We start from the raw sequence: 17,231 nt of genomic DNA on the forward strand, positions 1-17,231 counted from the left end.
TACCCTTGGCTTTCCAAGCAAACTGGTGTCTGTGGGCGGCGGCCCCAGCCGCCACGGAGCCCGGGACAGGGAGTGTGAAACAGAATTTATTGTGGCTGATTCTGTACACGACGAGATGCGCCGGGCCGGGCCGGCCGGGCTCACATGGTTTGTACAATAAATACACGCGCGGGCGCGCCCGCGGCTCAGTCCAGCTTCCGCGCCCCCAGCTTCATGGGGCCCTTGGCGTTCTTCTCGGCGCGGCGGGCCTCCATCTCCCGCCGCCGCTCCTCGCGCTTCTTCCGGGCCAGCTCAGCCTTCGTCTGCCCTGGGGGCAGGGAGCAGAGGGTTGTGCGGGTTGGGGGGTGCACAGGGGTCTCCCCCAGCAGGGCCCGCAGGGGTCAGCCCTCGGGGTGGGCGGGCGGCACTTACGGCTCTCGGCCTCCAGGCTGTCCCAGTTGTCGCCCCACGAGTCCGCCCTGGGCTAAAAAGGAAATGCGGGCTGTCGTGAGGACTCCCGGCTTCCCGCACCCAGGCTGCCCCCTCCCAGGGCTCTCGGGACGCGTACCTGGGCACTGGGCCGGGCAGACAGGGCAGCAAAGGGGTCACCCTTGTCGTTGGCCTCCGGGCCGCCCCAGTTGTACTCGCTGGCCAGGCGCGTGCCCTCCGGGGGCTCTGGGGAGCTCCTCTCCCGCCAGCCCTGCTCCCAGGAGCCCTCGGCTTCCCAGCTGCTCCAGTCTGCCTCCGGGGAATTGTGGTCTGGGGTGCTGGCCTAGGAGAGTGGGAGAAGGAAGTGGCCCTGGGGCGGCAGAGGGATGGCCAGACCCCACCACCACCATACACACCCCTGCCTGAGCCAGCTCACCTGCACACACACACACACACACACCACCTGAGCCAGCTCACCTGTACACACACACACACCCCTGCCTGAGCCAGCTCACCTGCACACACACACACACACCCCACCTGAGCCAGCTCACCTGTACACACACACACACCCCACCTGAGCCAGCTCACCTGTACACACACAAACACACACCACACCTGAGCCAGCTCACCTGTACACACACACACACACCCCACCTGAGCCAGCTCACCTGTACACACACACACACACCCCTGCCTGAGCCAGCTCACCTGTACACACACACACACCCCACCTGAGCCAGCTCACCTGTACACACACACACACACCCCACGTGAGCCAGCTCACCTGCACACACACACACACACCCCACCTGAGCCAGCTCACCTGTACACACACACACACACCCCACCTGAGCCAGCTCACCTGCACACACACACACACACCCCACCTGAGCCAGCTCACCTGTACACACACACACAACCCACCTGAGCCAGCTCACCTGTACACACACACACACACACCCCACCTGAGCCAGCTCACCTGCACACACACACACACCACCTGAGCCAGCTCACCTGTACACACACACACACACCCCACCTGAGCCAGCTCACCTGCACACACACACACACCCCCCACCTGAGCCAGCTCAGCTGTACACACACACACACCCCACCTGAGCCAGCTCACCTGCACACACACACACACACACCACCTGAGCCAGCTCACCTGCACACACACACACACACCACCTGAGCCAGCTCACCTGTACACACACACACACACCCCACCTGAGCCAGCTCACCTGCACACACACACACACACCCCACCTGAGCCAGCTCACCTGTACACACACACACACACCCCTGCCTGAGCCAGCTCACCTGCACACACACACACACACCCCACCTGAGCCAGCTCACCTGTACACACACACACACACCCCACCTGAGCCAGCTCACCTGCACACACACACACACACCCCACCTGAGCCAGCTCACCTGTACACACACACACACACCCCACCTGAGCCAGCTCACCTGTACACACACACACACACACCCCACCTGAGCCAGCTCACCTGCACACACACACACACACCACCTGAGCCAGCTCACCTGTACACACACACACACACCCCACCTGAGCCAGCTCACCTGCACACACACACACACACCACACCTGAGCCAGCTCACCTGTACACACACACACACCCCACCTGAGCCAGCTCACCTGCACACACACACACACCCTGCCTGAGCCAGCTCACCTGTACACACACACACACCCCACCTGAGCCAGCTCACCTGCACACACACACACACACACCCCACCTGAGCCAGCTCACCTGTACACACACACACACACACCCCACCTGAGCCAGCTCACCTGTACACACACACACACCCCACCTGAGCCAGCTCACCTGTACACACACACACCCCACCTGAGCCAGCTCACCTGTACACACACACACACCCCACCTGAGCCAGCTCACCTGCACACACACACACACACCCTGCCTGAGCCAGCTCACCTGTACACACACACATACCCCACCTGAGCCAGCTCACCTGCACACACACACACACACCCCACCTGAGCCAGCTCACCTGTACACACACACACACCCTGCCTGAGCCAGCTCACCTGTACACACACACAACACACACACACACCCCACCTGAGCCAGCTCACCTGCACACACACACACACACCCCGCCTGAGCCAGCTCACCTGTACACACACACACACACACACACCCTGCCTGAGCCAGCTCACCTGTACACACACACACACCCCACCTGAGCCAGCTCACCTGCACACACACACACACACACCCCACCTGAGCCAGCTCACCTGCACGCACACACACACACACACATGCACGCGTGCGCTCACCTGCCCAGCGCCACCCAGGCTGACGCGGCCTCCGCCCCTGCAGTCCTGGGCCGGCACCGTCTCGGGCTCCTGCTGCGGTGAGGAGGAAGACATGACCCCTGAGCCCCCACGCCCCCAGGACCCGGAAGCTGTGCGTGGGCGTTACCCTTCACTCTTGCCTTCTTCCGTTTTGCTTCTCAGGTGCACAGGTGGACTCCTGCCTGCCCTACCCCGTTCTGGGGCTCCCTGCCTTCCCCACAGGGCGCTGTCAGCCAGAGGCAGGGCCGGCACAGCCCCACCGTCAGCCTCATCCCATCCTCAGCCCTCCCCCAGGCAGGCCTGGTCTGCTTCCAGGCCTGGGAGTGGCTTCTCTTGGGTGGGCCCTGAGCAGGTGGAGGGGACACGGGCAGTCCAGCGAGTGTCCCGACCGCTGGGAGCATCTCGTCCCCGACCCCGCTCCTGGGCGGTCCCTGGAGTTGAGGAGGGGCTCGACAGCTGACCTTGCCCCATGACGGCCATTCTAGGAGGCCAGCTGCCAGGGGTACCCTGCAAGTGGCAAGGACCCGATCCCGGCCAGGCCCTATGTGATGCTTGGCCCAACCCCTGCCGGGCCCCAGGTGATGCTCGGCCTGACCCCTGCCGGGCCCCAGGTGACACTCAGGCCTGACCCCTGCCGGGCCCCAGGTGACGCTCGGCCTGACCCCTGCCGGGCCCCAGGTGACACTCAGGCCTGACCCCTGCAGGACCCCAGGTGACGCTCAGGCCAACCCCTGCCGGGCCCCAGGTGACGCTCGGCCTGACCCCTGCCAGGCCCCAGGTGAGCTCGGCCTGACCCCTGCAGGACCCCAGGTGACACTCAGGCCAACCCCTGCCGGGCCCCAGGTGACGCTCGGCCTGACCCATGCTGGGCCCCACATGACACCCTCCTCCCCTCCCCCCGCTTTTTAAAAAAAATTTATTTGATGCAGCCGGTGCTATGGAGTAGCAAGCTAAGCCTCTGCCTGTTTGCCAGCATCCCATAGGGGCGCTGGTTGGAGTCCCGGCTGCTCCACCTCCAGTCCAGCTCCCTGCTAATGACCTGGGATGGCCCGAGTCCTTGGGCCTCTACACCCATGTGGAGGCCCAGAGGAAACTTCTGCTCCTGGCTTCAGCCTGGCCCAGCCCCCACCACTATGGCCATTTGGGGAGTGAACCAGCGGATGGAAGATTGTCTGTCTTTAAATAAATAAATAAATGAATAAATCTTTAACAACAACAATTTTATGTGAAAGGCAGAGAGACAGAGTTCACTTCCCAAATGCCAGCAACAGCCGGGGTTGGGCCAGGCCAGAACCAGAAGCTGGGACTCCATCTGGGTCTCCCCCATGGGTGGCAGGGACCCGAGGACTTGGGCCAGCACTTGCTGCCCCCAGGGTGCACACCAGAACTCTAACCAGGCACCCCAGCACGGGATATAGGCACACCGGGCGGCCGCTTAGCCGCACGGCCGCCTATGGCGCTGAGCAGGGTCCCAGGAGGCCCCTGAGCCCCACTCACCTCCAAGCTGCCCCAGTCTTCATCGTCCCATCTGTCGGCAGCACTGCCGTCCTCGGCCGTGTCCCTGTCCTCCTCCTGTGCCTCCCAGGGGCCTGAGCTGGCAGGGCTGGCTGGGCTGGGGGTGGGGGCTGGGCTGGGCTGACCTGGGGAGCAGAGGCTCACTGAGCTCCCAGAGGTGCTGGGGAGGGGGTACCAAGGAAGGCGGCAGATCTGACCCCATGTCCTGTGTGCCCATCACCACCTCCCCAGGGGGAGCCAGGCAATCAGGGCTCCGGGGTGCCGCACCTCCCTGTCCTCGGACCGGGCGCAGCTAGGCTGGGACTCACCCTCTGGCGCGGGTCCCTGGGGAACGTTGGTCTCCGCGGAGGCAGCCGTGGGGTGAGCGCGGATCAGCTTGGAGGTGAGCGAGGAGACCCCAGTCACGGCCCAGCCCGCCCAGCTGGCTGCAGCGCCTCCCATGCCAGGGCTGGAGGCTGCGTGGACGTCCTTCTCTGGGCAGTGGCGGGAGAGGGAGGCAGGTGTGGGCGCCTCCGGCTCCACAGGAGGGCGCGGCAGCCCCTCCCTCTCAGTCCCGGGCAGGGCGGGGGAGAACCTGACGGCGGGCACTCACCCACTTCTGCCAGCTGGGTAGGGTCCTCTGACACAGACTCCAGCTTGGACAGGAAACTTCGAATGGCTTTGAAGGCCTGTGGGGAGCCAGGCCCAGGGCTGGGCTGGTCCTAGCTGTCCTAAGGCAGCCAGCTAGGACCCAGGTGCCCCCGGCCCCGGCCCCGGCCCCGGCCCCGGCCGCGCCTCACCTGGTCCCGCACAGATCTCTCGGGGTCCACAGTGAGGCCGCAGAGCACTGGCAGGATCTTGTGGGCGCAGTCGCTCACTGAGTAGAGGTTGTGGGTGGCGGCAAAGCCCAGCACACCGGCGACCCGGGACGGCGCGAATGGGTCCTTGGTGGCCCGGCTGAAGGCGGAGGTGAGGACCCTGTGTCTGGTCTGGGGTGGGGCGGGGAGAGGGCTCCTGGGTAGAGGGTCCAGTGGGGGCCCACAACTGCCAGCCCGGGCTTCCCACAGCAGGGGCCCACGGGGCTCCCAGATCTGAGAGACGCGGGCGCATCACCAACATCCTAATGGCACCGCTAAGCTACAGCCCTGGATCTGGCCTCCTCGAGGTCACCGGGCGTCACGCTGCCCAGGCAACAGGGCCGGCAGCTGCTGGGCCTCCCCTGCACCTGCCCTGCCCAGCTGACCTGTCCGGGCATAGCAGACACGTGAGTGACGAGCCCTGGCTGTGGGGACGCCCGCGGGCCTGGGCTGGAGTCTCGGATCTACACCCACTGGCTGTGTACCTGCGCAGCCATCTCTGGGACCTGGACCTGGGCTAACAGTGCGCAGGTCCTAGGTCTCTGGGGAGACGAGCACCCTCCCACCCGGGGCAAACAGTGCGCAGGTCCTAGGTCCCTGGGGAGACGAGCACCCCCCCCCACCCGGGGCTAACAGTGCGCAGGTCCTAGGTCTCCAGGGAGACGAGCACCCCCCCACCCGGGGCTAACAGTGCGCAGGTCCTAGGTCCCTGGGGAGATGAGGTCCCTCCCCCCGGACCGGGGCTAACAGTGCGCAGGTCCTAGGTCCCTGGGGAGATGAGGTCCCTCCCCCCAGATCAGGGCTAACAGTGCGCAGGTCCCAGGTCTCCGGGGAGACGACCCCCCCTCCCGGTTTCCCGGCCACGGCCCCGACAGCCACACAGGACGCTCACGGCGGCACTGAGGTAGGAGCCGATCTTGCCCAGGCAGACCGTGGTGTTACAGCGGATGGGGCCCTGCTCATCCTTGGCCTGCAGCCGCGCGAAGTGCTTCATCAGCTCCACGTTGAGGTTGCTCTCGGTCAGCTTCGGAGCCAGGAGCAGCATGGACTGTGGGCAGAGGGCACGGTGGGAACGGTGCGCACACGCAGGCCAAGAGCCGGGGGCCAGGAACAGTCCCCTGGGACACTGAGGTGGCCACGGTAGCCTTGGGCACCAAACAGAGCTGCCTGACCCTCCAAACCACCCCCACCTGGCCAGGCGTGGCCCCACCCCACACCCACGTCGCTGTTCCCCTTTGCACCCCCCGTCTCCCACTTCTCTCCCCCGCCCTCGGCGCTCTCACTGCCCCCAGCTGGGGCCGAGGTCGCCCCCACGCTGCTACACCAGGTGTAGCAGTTTGAGGCCCCCAAGGGCCCCCTCCCCCTGGAAAGTTCCACCTTGGCCGGCCGCTCCCCTCACTGCGTCCACGTTCGGGCCCTGGAGCCGGTCTTCAGGCCTCCTTCAATGCCCTCCTGTTCGCCGACAACCCCAGGGGTGCAACCTCCAGCCCCCACTTGCCAGCCACCGACGGGGGACACCCAGGCGGACCCAGCCTCCTCTCACGGAGCGGTCCAGCCGGCCAGGCCAGGAGCCTCACAGCAAACGGCACCGACTCCCTCCCTCCACCTGTAGCCAGCCCTGGCCACGGCTCAGCTGGGCCACCACAGCCCTGAGCCGTGTCCTCTGCCCCACACAGCCACGGCCCTGCTCTAGTCAGTCTCCTCCCAGGGTGTGTGCCAGGTCCCCCACACCCTACACGAGACCCCAGCCCCCAACCTATTACCCCTCAGCCGCGCTACCCTTGCTGCTACTCCCACACTCCGGGCCACCCCAGCCTCAGGGCCTTTGCGCGTGCTGCCCCTAGCGCAGGGAAGCTGCCTCCTCCCAGTCTCCTCGCGGCTCACTGGTCTCCCTCCCCTAAGTGACCCCTCTTCAGCAGGGTCTTCCTCGACCCTTGTTTCGCTTTGCTTTAATTTATTTTTATTTGAAAGGCAGAAAGAGATAAGAGAGAGAGGAGTATCTGCTGCTTCACCCTCAAACGCCTGCAACAGCGGGCAGGGCAGGGCTGAAGCCGGGAGCCAGGGCCTCCATCCGGGGCTCCCCTGTGGGCAGTACGTGGGTGTCCACCTGCAGGAAGCTAGGATCACACCCAGGCTCGCTGGCAGGAGGCGCAGACGCCCTCCGGGCACCTCACTGCCGAGCGCCCAGCCCGTGCCCTGCTTTGGAAACGCTCTCCCTCCTCGCCCCCTCGCCCTCCTCACCCTCCCCTTCCTCCTCGCCTCCCCTCCCTCCTCCTTTCCCTCCCCTCCCTCCTCGCCTCCCCTCCCTCCTCCTTTCCCTCCCCACCCTCCCCTCCCTCCTCGCCCTCCCCTCCCCTCCCCCTCCTCACCTCCTCTCCCTCCTCACCCTCTTCTCCCTCCCTTCCCACCCCTCCCTCCTTGCCCTCCCCTCCCTCCTCTCCCCTGCCCTTCCTCCCCGCCCTCCCCTCCCTCCTCGCCTCCCCCCTCTCCTCCTCTCCCTCCCCTCCCTCCTCCCCCCCCTCCTCACCCTCTTCTCCCCATCGTCTGACGTGATACAGATTTGCTGATTCTGTTCATGGTGGAGCCCACCGCTTGTCCTCTCTAAAGGCAGCTCCCTGGGGGCAGGAGGCCCGGGCTGCCGCACGCTGCTCCCCACACAGGGCCCCGCCGGCCCAGCTGCACAGCGAGCGTGCGCCCGGTGGAGAACCCTCCACTGTGCTCCTTCTGCCCCAGCTGCTGAGCTGCACCTGCAGCCCGGCCCCGCGTGGACACACCTGCCCCTTCCACAGCCTGCTCAGACGCACAGGCCGGAATCGAGGCCTCCACGGCCTGGGCTGAGCCCCCTCCGGGGGTGGCCCCTCTGGGCCCGGCCACACCCACCTTGACCGTCTGCTCCCGGATGGCGGGGTTGGTATCCAGGAAGCCATGGACGACGTGGGGGAAGATCTGGGTGTTGACCGTCGCCTCATCGAGGTACTGGATGAACTGCTCCATCTGTGGCCCAGGGTCGGGTGAGAGAACTGGTCAAACCCTCCATCCCCCGAAGCCACGGGGCCACTCTCCGCAGGCACTGGCCAGCCAGGTCCGCCTCCTGGTTCCCCTGCCTCAGGCCCACGTGGAGAGCAGTGGCTGGGAGGCTACTGGGAAGAGCCAGGGCCGAGAGCCGGGAGGTTGGCTCCTGGTCCTCTCAGCCGCCGCCTGCACTGTCCCCTCTGAGCCTCCACTGGCCCTGCTCTGACAGGGATGTGTCCACGCGCAGCTGGACAGGGCCTGGGAGCCACCAGGGAGCCACGTCCTGGGCCACAAGGGTCCCCAGTCTAAAGCCCATCAGTCTGATGCTCCCGGCAGAGACCGGACCCCCACTCTAAGTGCCGGAGTCACCGGACCAGGAGCTGGGGGCACCTGGGCCTTGCAGCCTGGCAGGGCGTCCCCCCGGCTGCCAAACAGCCCCGCGATGGCTCCGCTCCGGTCCTCATGTGTGCACACATTCGGGGGGGGTCTGGGAGCCTGTGCTTCCGGGGCAGGGGCAGCTCCCAGGACCCACCTGCTGCAGGAGGCGGATACGCATGGCGCGGTCGGGGGACGACCCCCGGCTGCCAAACAGCCCCGCGATAGCTCCGCTCCGGTCCTCATGTGTGCACACATTCGGGGGGGGGGGTCTGGGAGCCTGTGCTTCCGGGGCAGGGGCAGCTCCCAGGACCCACCTGCTGCAGGAGGCGGATACGCATGGCGCGGTCGGGGGACGAGAACATCTTGACCAGCACCGGGACGATCTGCTGCTGGTACTCTTCGGCCTTGAGGAGTTCGCCCACCTGGAGAGGAGAGGGCCGAGCCACGCCCCTCAGCCACGCCCCCGGGACTTGGGGGGCACACCCTCGACAGCCCCTCTGGCCCTACTCCATCTCCGGGTTCCTCTCTCTGGATGAAGGACCCCCGCACAGGGCCCAGGAGAGCTGGGTGCCGGGTGGTCGGGGGGGGGGGGCAGCTGACCCCTTGGGCCCTGGGGCAAGAGCAGATGGGTCACTCCAGGAGGTCTGTTCTGGGGAGGCTGAGGGTTCTGAGACAGGGTCTGGGGTTGGAGGCCCAGGGCCTCCCTCCCCAAGGGAAAATATCTCCACAGCTGGTCAGGGGCCCTGGCTTGAGCCACTGGGAGGCCAGTGAGACGCCCCTCGTCCTGTGGGCTGGGGTCAACCCGCACCAGGCTGCCCAGCCCCAGGGCCTTGTCTCTGGCAGCTGAGCTGCGCCAGGTCAGCTCGCTGCCCCACGGCTCCGCTGGGCCCAGAGCGTCCCGCTCCCCTCCCCACGCACCTTGAAGAGGGGCGTAAGGACCACGGCCCCGGCGCTGCCGAACTCGAAGGCCGTGAGCAGCTGCGGCAGCACCTTGTGCCGGCAGAAGTCCTCGGGGAACGCGTCCAAGCTCTGGCTCAGCTCTTGGAAGAACTTCTGCTTCTCGGCCGGCTCTTTGATCTGGCGGAGCGAGGACAGCACGGGGGAAGAGGCTGGTCTGGCAGCGCCCCAGCTAGGCCTGGGGGCCTGGGCCCTCTCTCCCCTGACTTGCTGCGCCCGCAAGTTCCCGTCTCTGCCAAGTGGGGCGGCGGCTCGACCGCTCCACAGGGCCCTGCCAAGGACTCAGCCGAACGAGGCGCGTGCGAGCTGCGGGCATGGGCACAGCACGCGGCACAGCTGGGCCAGCCCCTTGGGAGGCACGGCTGGCCAGGCAGCCCTGCAGCCACCCCAGGATACCTGCCAGGAACCCACTGCACAGATGACAAAACTGACGCTCGAGGAGGTGGAGGAGCTCACCTGGTTTCCCGGTCCTGGCCAGGCTGGGGTCCCCTGGGATCCAGGCTGGGGCCCCCCAGGACTCCCCCTGGGACTCCAGGCTGGGGCCTCACGGGACTGCAGGCTGAGCTCCCCAGGGACTCCAGGCTGGGCCCCCGGGACCCCAGGCTGGGCGGAGTTTGTGGCTGAGGGAGCAGGTGGCGTTTACCCCCAGAGCAGGTCGTCCTGCAGCCCCCCCGCCTCCGTCTGAGGCCAGAGCCCCCCACTCATGCTTTCTCAGCACAGGGGTGACCACGAAAGCCGTCACACAGGTCGCCTCAGATCCACCTCCCCCCGCTTTATGACTAGATGCCAAGGTACAGAGAGGGCAAGGAGCTTGTCCAGAGCCACACAGCAAGGAAGCACCAGGCGGGGCGGACCCGGGGCACTGCTGCACGGAGCCTTTCGGAGACGCCGGCACTCCCCAGCCACAGAGCGGGAGGCTGAGGGCCAAGGTCAGAAGCCCGGAACGGCCAGGCAGGGATCATAGCCCAGCCCCGTGGCCCACAGTCCCTGTACGGCCACCCCCACAGCCGCTACTTGGCCCGGGAGCAGCAACCTCCGGTGGGGGACAAGGAGGACCTGGGTGGCCCTGGAGCGGCTCTGACCACAGGGTTCGGGGGCCAAGACCCAGAGGGGCTACACCCTGTCCAGGGCACATACCAGGAGTCACAGCTGCCCCCGCCGCGGCTCTGCCCGACAGGAAGAGGGGCCCCTGCTCTCCCACGGCTCTCTGGGAGCCGGCCAGCGTCAGCCCACTTCCTGCTGCGTAGTCTGGCAGCCAGCCGTGTGCGGAGAGCTTCACGGAACAAGGTGCCCGCGGCGCTCGCCCTGCCCAGGAGGCCCGGGCAGCCCAGGGGCCACTGGCTAAAGTCTCCCCCTCCCCCACCTCAGGACAGGGACTCCATGCCATCCAGGTGGAGGTGTCCCCGCACACAGCTGGGGCACAGAGCAGAACCTGCCTCTCCACACCCGGCAACAGCACTGCGGGCCAGCAGGACCACGGCTCTCCCACTTCACAGCTACGGAAACTGAGGTCAGGGGTTAAGCGGACGGCTCCCCTCCTCCCCCGGCTCGCACCTTCAGGTCCTTCAGAGCACCCCACCTTGGCTGTCGTTGCGCGTACCCGGGGCGGGGGGGGGCACCCGATTCCTCTCCCACACCGAGGCCTGTTCACTCCTTGCAGATCCTGGGGCAGGGACCTAGGTCCCCCCCCACCCCGGCACGGAGGGCTGGCCCGTCAGCGGGCAGAGCCCATGGAGCTGCTGGAACAGCAGGAAGCAGCGGGCACCGGAGCTGGGAGCGGGCACTGCATGGCCGGCCGGGCGCAGATTCAGCCAACCGCAGGGAAAACCCTCAGAGAGCGACCGTAGCGAACGGCGCCTTGGGGCCGGAGCTCTGGCCCGGCGGGTTAGCTGCTGCCTGGGCCACCAGCGCCCGTACCGGAGCACGGGTGGGTCACTCTGCTTCCCAGCCAGCTCCCCGCTAATGCACCTGGGAAAGCAGCGACAGACGGCCCCAGTGCTCGGCCCTGCACCCACAGGGGAGCCCCGGACGCGAGGCCCGGCCCCATCTGGGGAGAGGACCAGTACACGGAAGCTATCCTTCTGTCTCCTTCCCTCTGTCACTCTGCCTTTCAAATGGTTAAGTAAGCATTTTTCTAAACGCTGCATCTACAGCAAACGCACAGGGACTTTTCTGGGCTGTGATTTCTCAAACAGCACGGCGTAACGGCTGCTTATGGCCGTCCACGTAGTATTAAGCCCAGGGAAAGAGACGCGCGTGGGTTCTGCCGTGGCCAGAAGGGACTCGCGCATCCGTGGACGCTGATACCCTGGTGTGTGGGGGCGGGCTCTGGCCCCACTCCCGGCGGATAACAAGGCACGGTCTGTGCCAGGCCGGTGAGACCCCCGGCCCCTTCCTCGCCAGGCTCGCGTCGGCCAAGGGAAGCCACACCCGGCGAGAGCGGGCGCCAGGGCTGGACGGCCCGCCCGGCAGCCCAGGCTCGTCTCGGAGGGTCTGACCACAGGAGACCCCAGCCGAGGAACCCAGGCCGCGCTGGGGGCTCACCTGAATCTCCTCCAGGAAGAGGTTGGTCTCCACAAAGCGGTTGTCCATGAAGCCGCCGGGCGCCCGGCAGTTCTGCAGGAAGCGAGCCGGGTTGGGACGCAGCTTGGGGTTGGCTCCCACCAGCTCGCAGTAATGGGGCACGAGCGACTTGGGGATCTGCAGGGGAGGAGTTGGCTGTCAGGGCAGGGGTAGCTGGCTACCAGAGGCTGGGGTGGGACAGCCAGGGGCCACCCACCTACCTTCCCAGGGTTCCGCAGGGCGGCCGCCCGGGGCAGGGGCCCGTTGAAGACCTCCCAGATGAGGCAGCCCAAGCGCCACATGTCTGCCGACCTGCGCCAGGGACCCAGAGCTGCTCAGGACACCAGGGCACCAGGCCCGCTGCGGGGGCTCGGGCCAGGGCCCGCGACTGGTCAGCCCCGAGGGGCAGGTTGCAGCAGCCCCATTGGATAGATAAAGAAAGTGAGGGGCCTGCCCCAGGTCACCAAGTCTGCAAACTCAGAACCGCCCAACTCCAAAGCCCTGCCCGGCCACCCTGAAGTCCCTGGGAGCAGGGAGTGGCCCCACCGGGGACCTGGCTCCCTCCGTGGCCGGGCAGCAGGGGACAGGCGGCTGCTCACATCTCGGGGTTCGGAAGGGGACAGAACAGGGCACCCACCACTTCTCTTTGGCCACTCTGCCGCTGGGGTCGGCCAGCTCCGGGGGGTCATACTGCTCGAGCTCGGGGACCCCCTTCCGGGGAGGGGCCCCCGCCGTCGCCCTGGGCCGAGTACATGTAGTCCAGGCCCCCGAGCTTCCACTCGCCGGCTCGGTCCACGAACACGGCCGCCACGCACACGTTGTTGTGGATGAGGCTACAGTCGTTGACCAGGAAGCTGAGGGCTTTCTGGGGGCAGAAGGAGCCATCACGGCCCAGAAGCCGGGCCCCCGGCCCAGCTCGCACCGCCGCCCCCCACCTACCACGATCTGGTGCAGGCCCCAGGACAGCTCCGGCTCCCTCGGGCCCCCGGCCTCTGCGCGGGCCTTGAGGTGCGTTGCCAGTGGGGTCACGGGCTCCGTCACCACGTGGAAGCATTTCTCTGTCTGGGGAAGGGGACACGGGGGTCTCAGGGCGGGGAGGGAGGGGCCCGGCGGAGGCGGCAAATCTGCGGGTGCTGGGGGTACCTCCAGCCCGTCGATGTAGGCCAGGATGTTGGGGTGCCGCAGAGTTTTGAGGCGCTTGAAGGCAGCTCTAGCCACTTGGGTCTGCTCCTCCGAGCCGGGCTTCACGTCATACACGAAGATGGACACCGGGCTGCCCGTGGCCTGGGGAGAGCACGGCCGTGAGCGGCGGGACCCGGGGCCCCAAGAGAGGGCCAGGGGCCTGGGCTCTCGGCCCGCAGGGACGCGCTCCGGTGCGCCCGTCGGCCCCTCAGCCCTCCCGCCCGCCACGTCGGCACTGCCCGGCCCTCTCCGCGGCCCGCGGCCCCAGAGGCTCTCGCCGCCACGTCAGGCCGGGCGCGACGCAGCGGAGCCGGCGGCACGGACCAGGCGAGGCCGAGGTCGGCCGCGGCCTGCGGAGCGGGGCCGCGCTCACCTTCTTACGGCCGCGGTGCAGAACCCAGGGTCCCGGCGGGCCGCCTTCGGGGGGCTCCGGGCTGAGTTCGAAGGGGAAGTCCCGGATCGGGTCCCGGGCAAAGAACCACATCGTCCCCGCCGCCGCCGCGGGCTCCCGGTCCGCCGCTCCGGGTCCTGCGGCCGCCCGAGCCGGGGCGGGGCGGGCGGGGGCGGGGCCTCCCTGGAGGGGCGGAGCGGGGGCGGGGCGCGGGCTTGAGGGGCGGGGCCGGGGCGGGGCCCACAGCGCCCCTCCGCGGCCAGATCGGGCACCGCGGCTTTCAGCTGCCGGTCCCCAGCAGGTCACCCAAGCTCTCCGGAGCCTTGTGCCCCTTTATCTAATAGGGGCGTGGACGTGAGGAGCGCTTGAGAAAGGACGGACGGAAGTGGAAACCGAGGCAAGAAGGCGGGGAGATAAGCAGCCCGCCAGAGTGAGGTGGGCGCTCAGGGAGGGAGGTTGTCCCCAAGCCACAGGCTGTCCCCTACACTGGATGGGGGTCCTCAGGGGGCTGGGCGGATCTGGGGCTGGTGGAACAAAGGCGTGCACAGGAGGGAGCTGCAGACCCTGAGAAGCGGCGGCGTGGGGCAGGGAGGGAGGGTGAGGCCCGGGAGTGGAGAAGCCATGATCCCAGGAACGAGAGGGTGGAGGTGGAGGCACAGGGCGTGGAGGGCCCAGCAGCCCCGGCCCTACCTGTGCCTCTGCAGCGCAGTCGGCCCATCTCCCTGGGGGCCCAGCACCCCCACCTACTAACCGGGGTGACTGATGCCAGCACCCTGCCTGGAGAGCAGCCCTGAGGGCACACCCGGTCTGCTCTCCCTGTCCACGTCCCCCACGTCCCTGCGGGGGACAGAAGGGCGGGCACGGGGCACAGCAGGTTGAGCCTCCACCTGCAAGGCTCACAGCCCTCGTCAGTGCACCGGTTCAAGCCCCCGCTGCTCCACTTCTAATCCAGCTCCCTGCTAATGCATCCTGGGAAGCAACAGACCATGGCCCCAAGTGCTCGGCCCCCTGCACCCACATGGGAGGCCAGGATGAAGTTCTTGGCTCCTGGCTTCAGCTGGGACCAGCCCAGGTTGTTGTGGCCATGTGGGCAGTGGTACATTGATGGAAGATACCTGCCTCTCTCTCTCTCTCTCTCTCTCTCTCTCTCTCTCTCTCTCTCTCCTCCCTCTTCCACTCTGCCCTTCAAATAAACCAAAACATCTTTTTTGAAAGGCAGAGTGATAGAGAGTCAGAGGGAGAGAGAGAGAGAGAGAGAGAGAGAGAGATCTTTCATCTGCTGGTTCACTCCCCAAATGGCTACAATGGCTGGAGCTGGGCTGATCCGAAGCCAGGAGCCAGGAGCTTCTTCCGGGTCTCCCACACGGGTGCAGGGGCCCAAGGACTTGGGCCATCTTCCACTGCTTTCCCAGGCCATAGCAGAGAGCTGGATAGGAAGTGGAGCACCCGGGACTCGAACCGGCGCCCATTAGGGATGCCGGCACCCCAGGCGGGGGCTTCACCTGCTCCGCCCCCAACCAGTAAATCCTGAAAAAGAAAATAAGCCACAGCCAGAGACCTTTCTGTGCGACTTGAGCCGACGGAGAACAGTGACACCGCTGTGGCCGTGAACCGGGCAGGGGGAGGAGGCAGCCGTCGCGGGGCGGAGAGCTCGGCGCCTGGACCCTCGTGCAGCGCGGAGCCCCGGCCTGAGCCCTGTGGCCGCGGAGTGCGGAGGGAGGGAGCGGCGGGCGCCGTCTTGGGGTGGTGGTCGCGGTGGAGGGCAGGGCTCTAAGAACGCAGGGTTCACACGGAAGCGATCAGGCCGCGGAGTTTTCCCCCAGCGCCTGCCAGAAGTCGGGCTTGCAGCGGGCACAGGACCCCACGTGGGGAGGGCGCGGGTGGGAGTGGGGCCGCGCAGCAGCGGAGCAGGTGCGGGCCGAGCCCGCAGGGCCGGGCAGGGAGCGCGCGGCGGCCAGGGGCCACCAGAGGGCGCTGCTCCCAGGGTCCCGGCAGAGCCGCCCGGCTGGGCGCTCGGAGCATCCACGTGGTCCCGAGCGCCGTGGGGAGGATGCCAGCCCCTCGTCACGGGGGCGGGGGCCAGCGCCCATCTTACAGGCCCGAGCCCTGTGTCCTGCAAGCCTCCCCATCACCTGGGACAGCCTGGGGCAGGCGGGCTTGGGGACCCCAGGGGGCAGGGTTTCAAGTGGGCAGAAGCCCAGGAGCCTGGGTTTGCCCGTGGGGGAGTCAGGCCGCCCCTTCCTCTTTCAGGGAAGTGGGTCGACCTCACACAGGTGGCACACGGGGAGCGAATCCGGAGGCCTCGCCAGAGAAAGCAGGACCGGGATGCAAGGAAAGGAAAGGGGGCGACCGGGAATCTCCGGAAATGGGGTGGGGAGAGGCAGGAAGAGCCTCGGTGCGGGAGGGCGCCGCGGGTGAAGCAAACCACGGGCAGGGAAGCGGGGCTCCGTGTTGCCGCTGGCTCTCTTCGTGCCGCGGTGAGAAGTCGGGAAACTCCTCTGGCTGCGTGGGCTGGGGGGCAGGGGAGGCAGGGACCCCACGCGGCAGGCGCTGCTGGCAGGGGACGCGCAGGTGGCAGCGTCTGCCAAGCGCTGGTCCAGCGCCTCCTTTGTCCCGGGAATCCCCGCTTCTAAAACTTCGCCTGCGCAGACGCTTGTCCAAGCACACGCATTTCCGTACAAGGTTGTGTGAGTGTTACAGCTGGGATTCTGGGGCCGGGCCGCCCGGGTGTGTATCCGAGCTCTGCCACCCCGGAGCTGTTGGGCGCGGGAAGGCGCTTGGCCTCTTTGTGCCTCAGTTTTCTCACCTGTAAATGGGCGGGCACTGTGTTGCAGCAGGCTAAGCCGCGGCTCGCGATGCCTGCGTCCCATTTTGGAGTGCCTGGTTTGAGTTCTGCTACGCTAGGCGTCTGATCCAGCTCTCTACTAACACACCTGGGGACGCCGCGGGTGATGGCTCAACGGCCTGGGTTCCTGCCACCCACGTGGAGACCGGGATGGCGTTCTTAGCTCCTGGCTAGGCCCCCTCGGTAAGTGCGGGAGGATGAACAGTGACAACCGCCCACCTTCAAGACGCCCACTTCTAATACCTGGAGCCAGCTGCCCCCATGGTAACAGAGACTGAATGTGACCAAGTCCTTGAGGGTCTCGGATGGACAGGTCAGCCGGGATCGTCCTGGTGGGCTGCTGGTGGCACAGGGGTCATTGTGAGCGGGAGGCAGGTGTCTTGGAGCCACAGAAGATGAGCAGGACAATAGGCGTGCCGGGAGGACTTGGGGGTTAACGTAGGTGATCACCGTGAGCGATGTACAGCGCACAGGAAGTGCTCGGTAGAGCTGGCTTTCGTGTGGATCGTGGAAAACTGGGTAACGCGAATGTCGTCAGGAGTTGAGTGCCGGTGTCCACGTGGGGCCGCGGCCAACAGAGCTGCTGCACTAGAGGTGTCTGCATGGTGACGTGGTGACGGCGGTGATGGTGACGATGGTGATGGTGGTGATGATGGTGATGGTGGTGATGATGGTGATGGTGGTGGTGGTGGTGGTGGTGACGGCGGTGGTGGTGATGGTGATGGTGGTGATGGTGATAGTGATGATGGTGATGGTGATGGTGGCGATGGTGATGGTGGTGAT

The 17,231-nt window shown here is 66.9% G+C and overlaps 1 protein-coding gene across 1 annotated transcript; it reads right to left on the minus strand.

Moving 5' to 3' along the window:
* Positions 1-85: 85 nt before the first annotated feature.
* SCYL1 (SCY1 like pseudokinase 1) lies at positions 86-13,753 on the minus strand. Its single transcript, XM_062195852.1, is given in 19 exon segments — positions 86-307; positions 412-463; positions 548-751; positions 2,753-2,824; positions 4,268-4,410; positions 4,594-4,758; positions 4,878-4,953; positions 5,065-5,253; positions 6,014-6,169; positions 8,002-8,115; positions 8,826-8,933; positions 9,430-9,588; positions 12,013-12,168; positions 12,252-12,342; positions 12,668-12,753; positions 12,755-12,895; positions 12,970-13,092; positions 13,174-13,314; positions 13,586-13,753. Coding segments are annotated over 19 exon segments (2,409 nt in total). The 5' UTR covers positions 13,697-13,753; the 3' UTR covers positions 86-185.
* Between the last annotated feature and the right edge of the window lie 3,478 nt (positions 13,754-17,231).

The sequence above is a fragment of the Lepus europaeus genome, chromosome 7 (assembly GCF_033115175.1).
Source record: "Lepus europaeus isolate LE1 chromosome 7, mLepTim1.pri, whole genome shotgun sequence".
Lineage (NCBI taxonomy): Eukaryota > Metazoa > Chordata > Mammalia > Lagomorpha > Leporidae > Lepus > Lepus europaeus.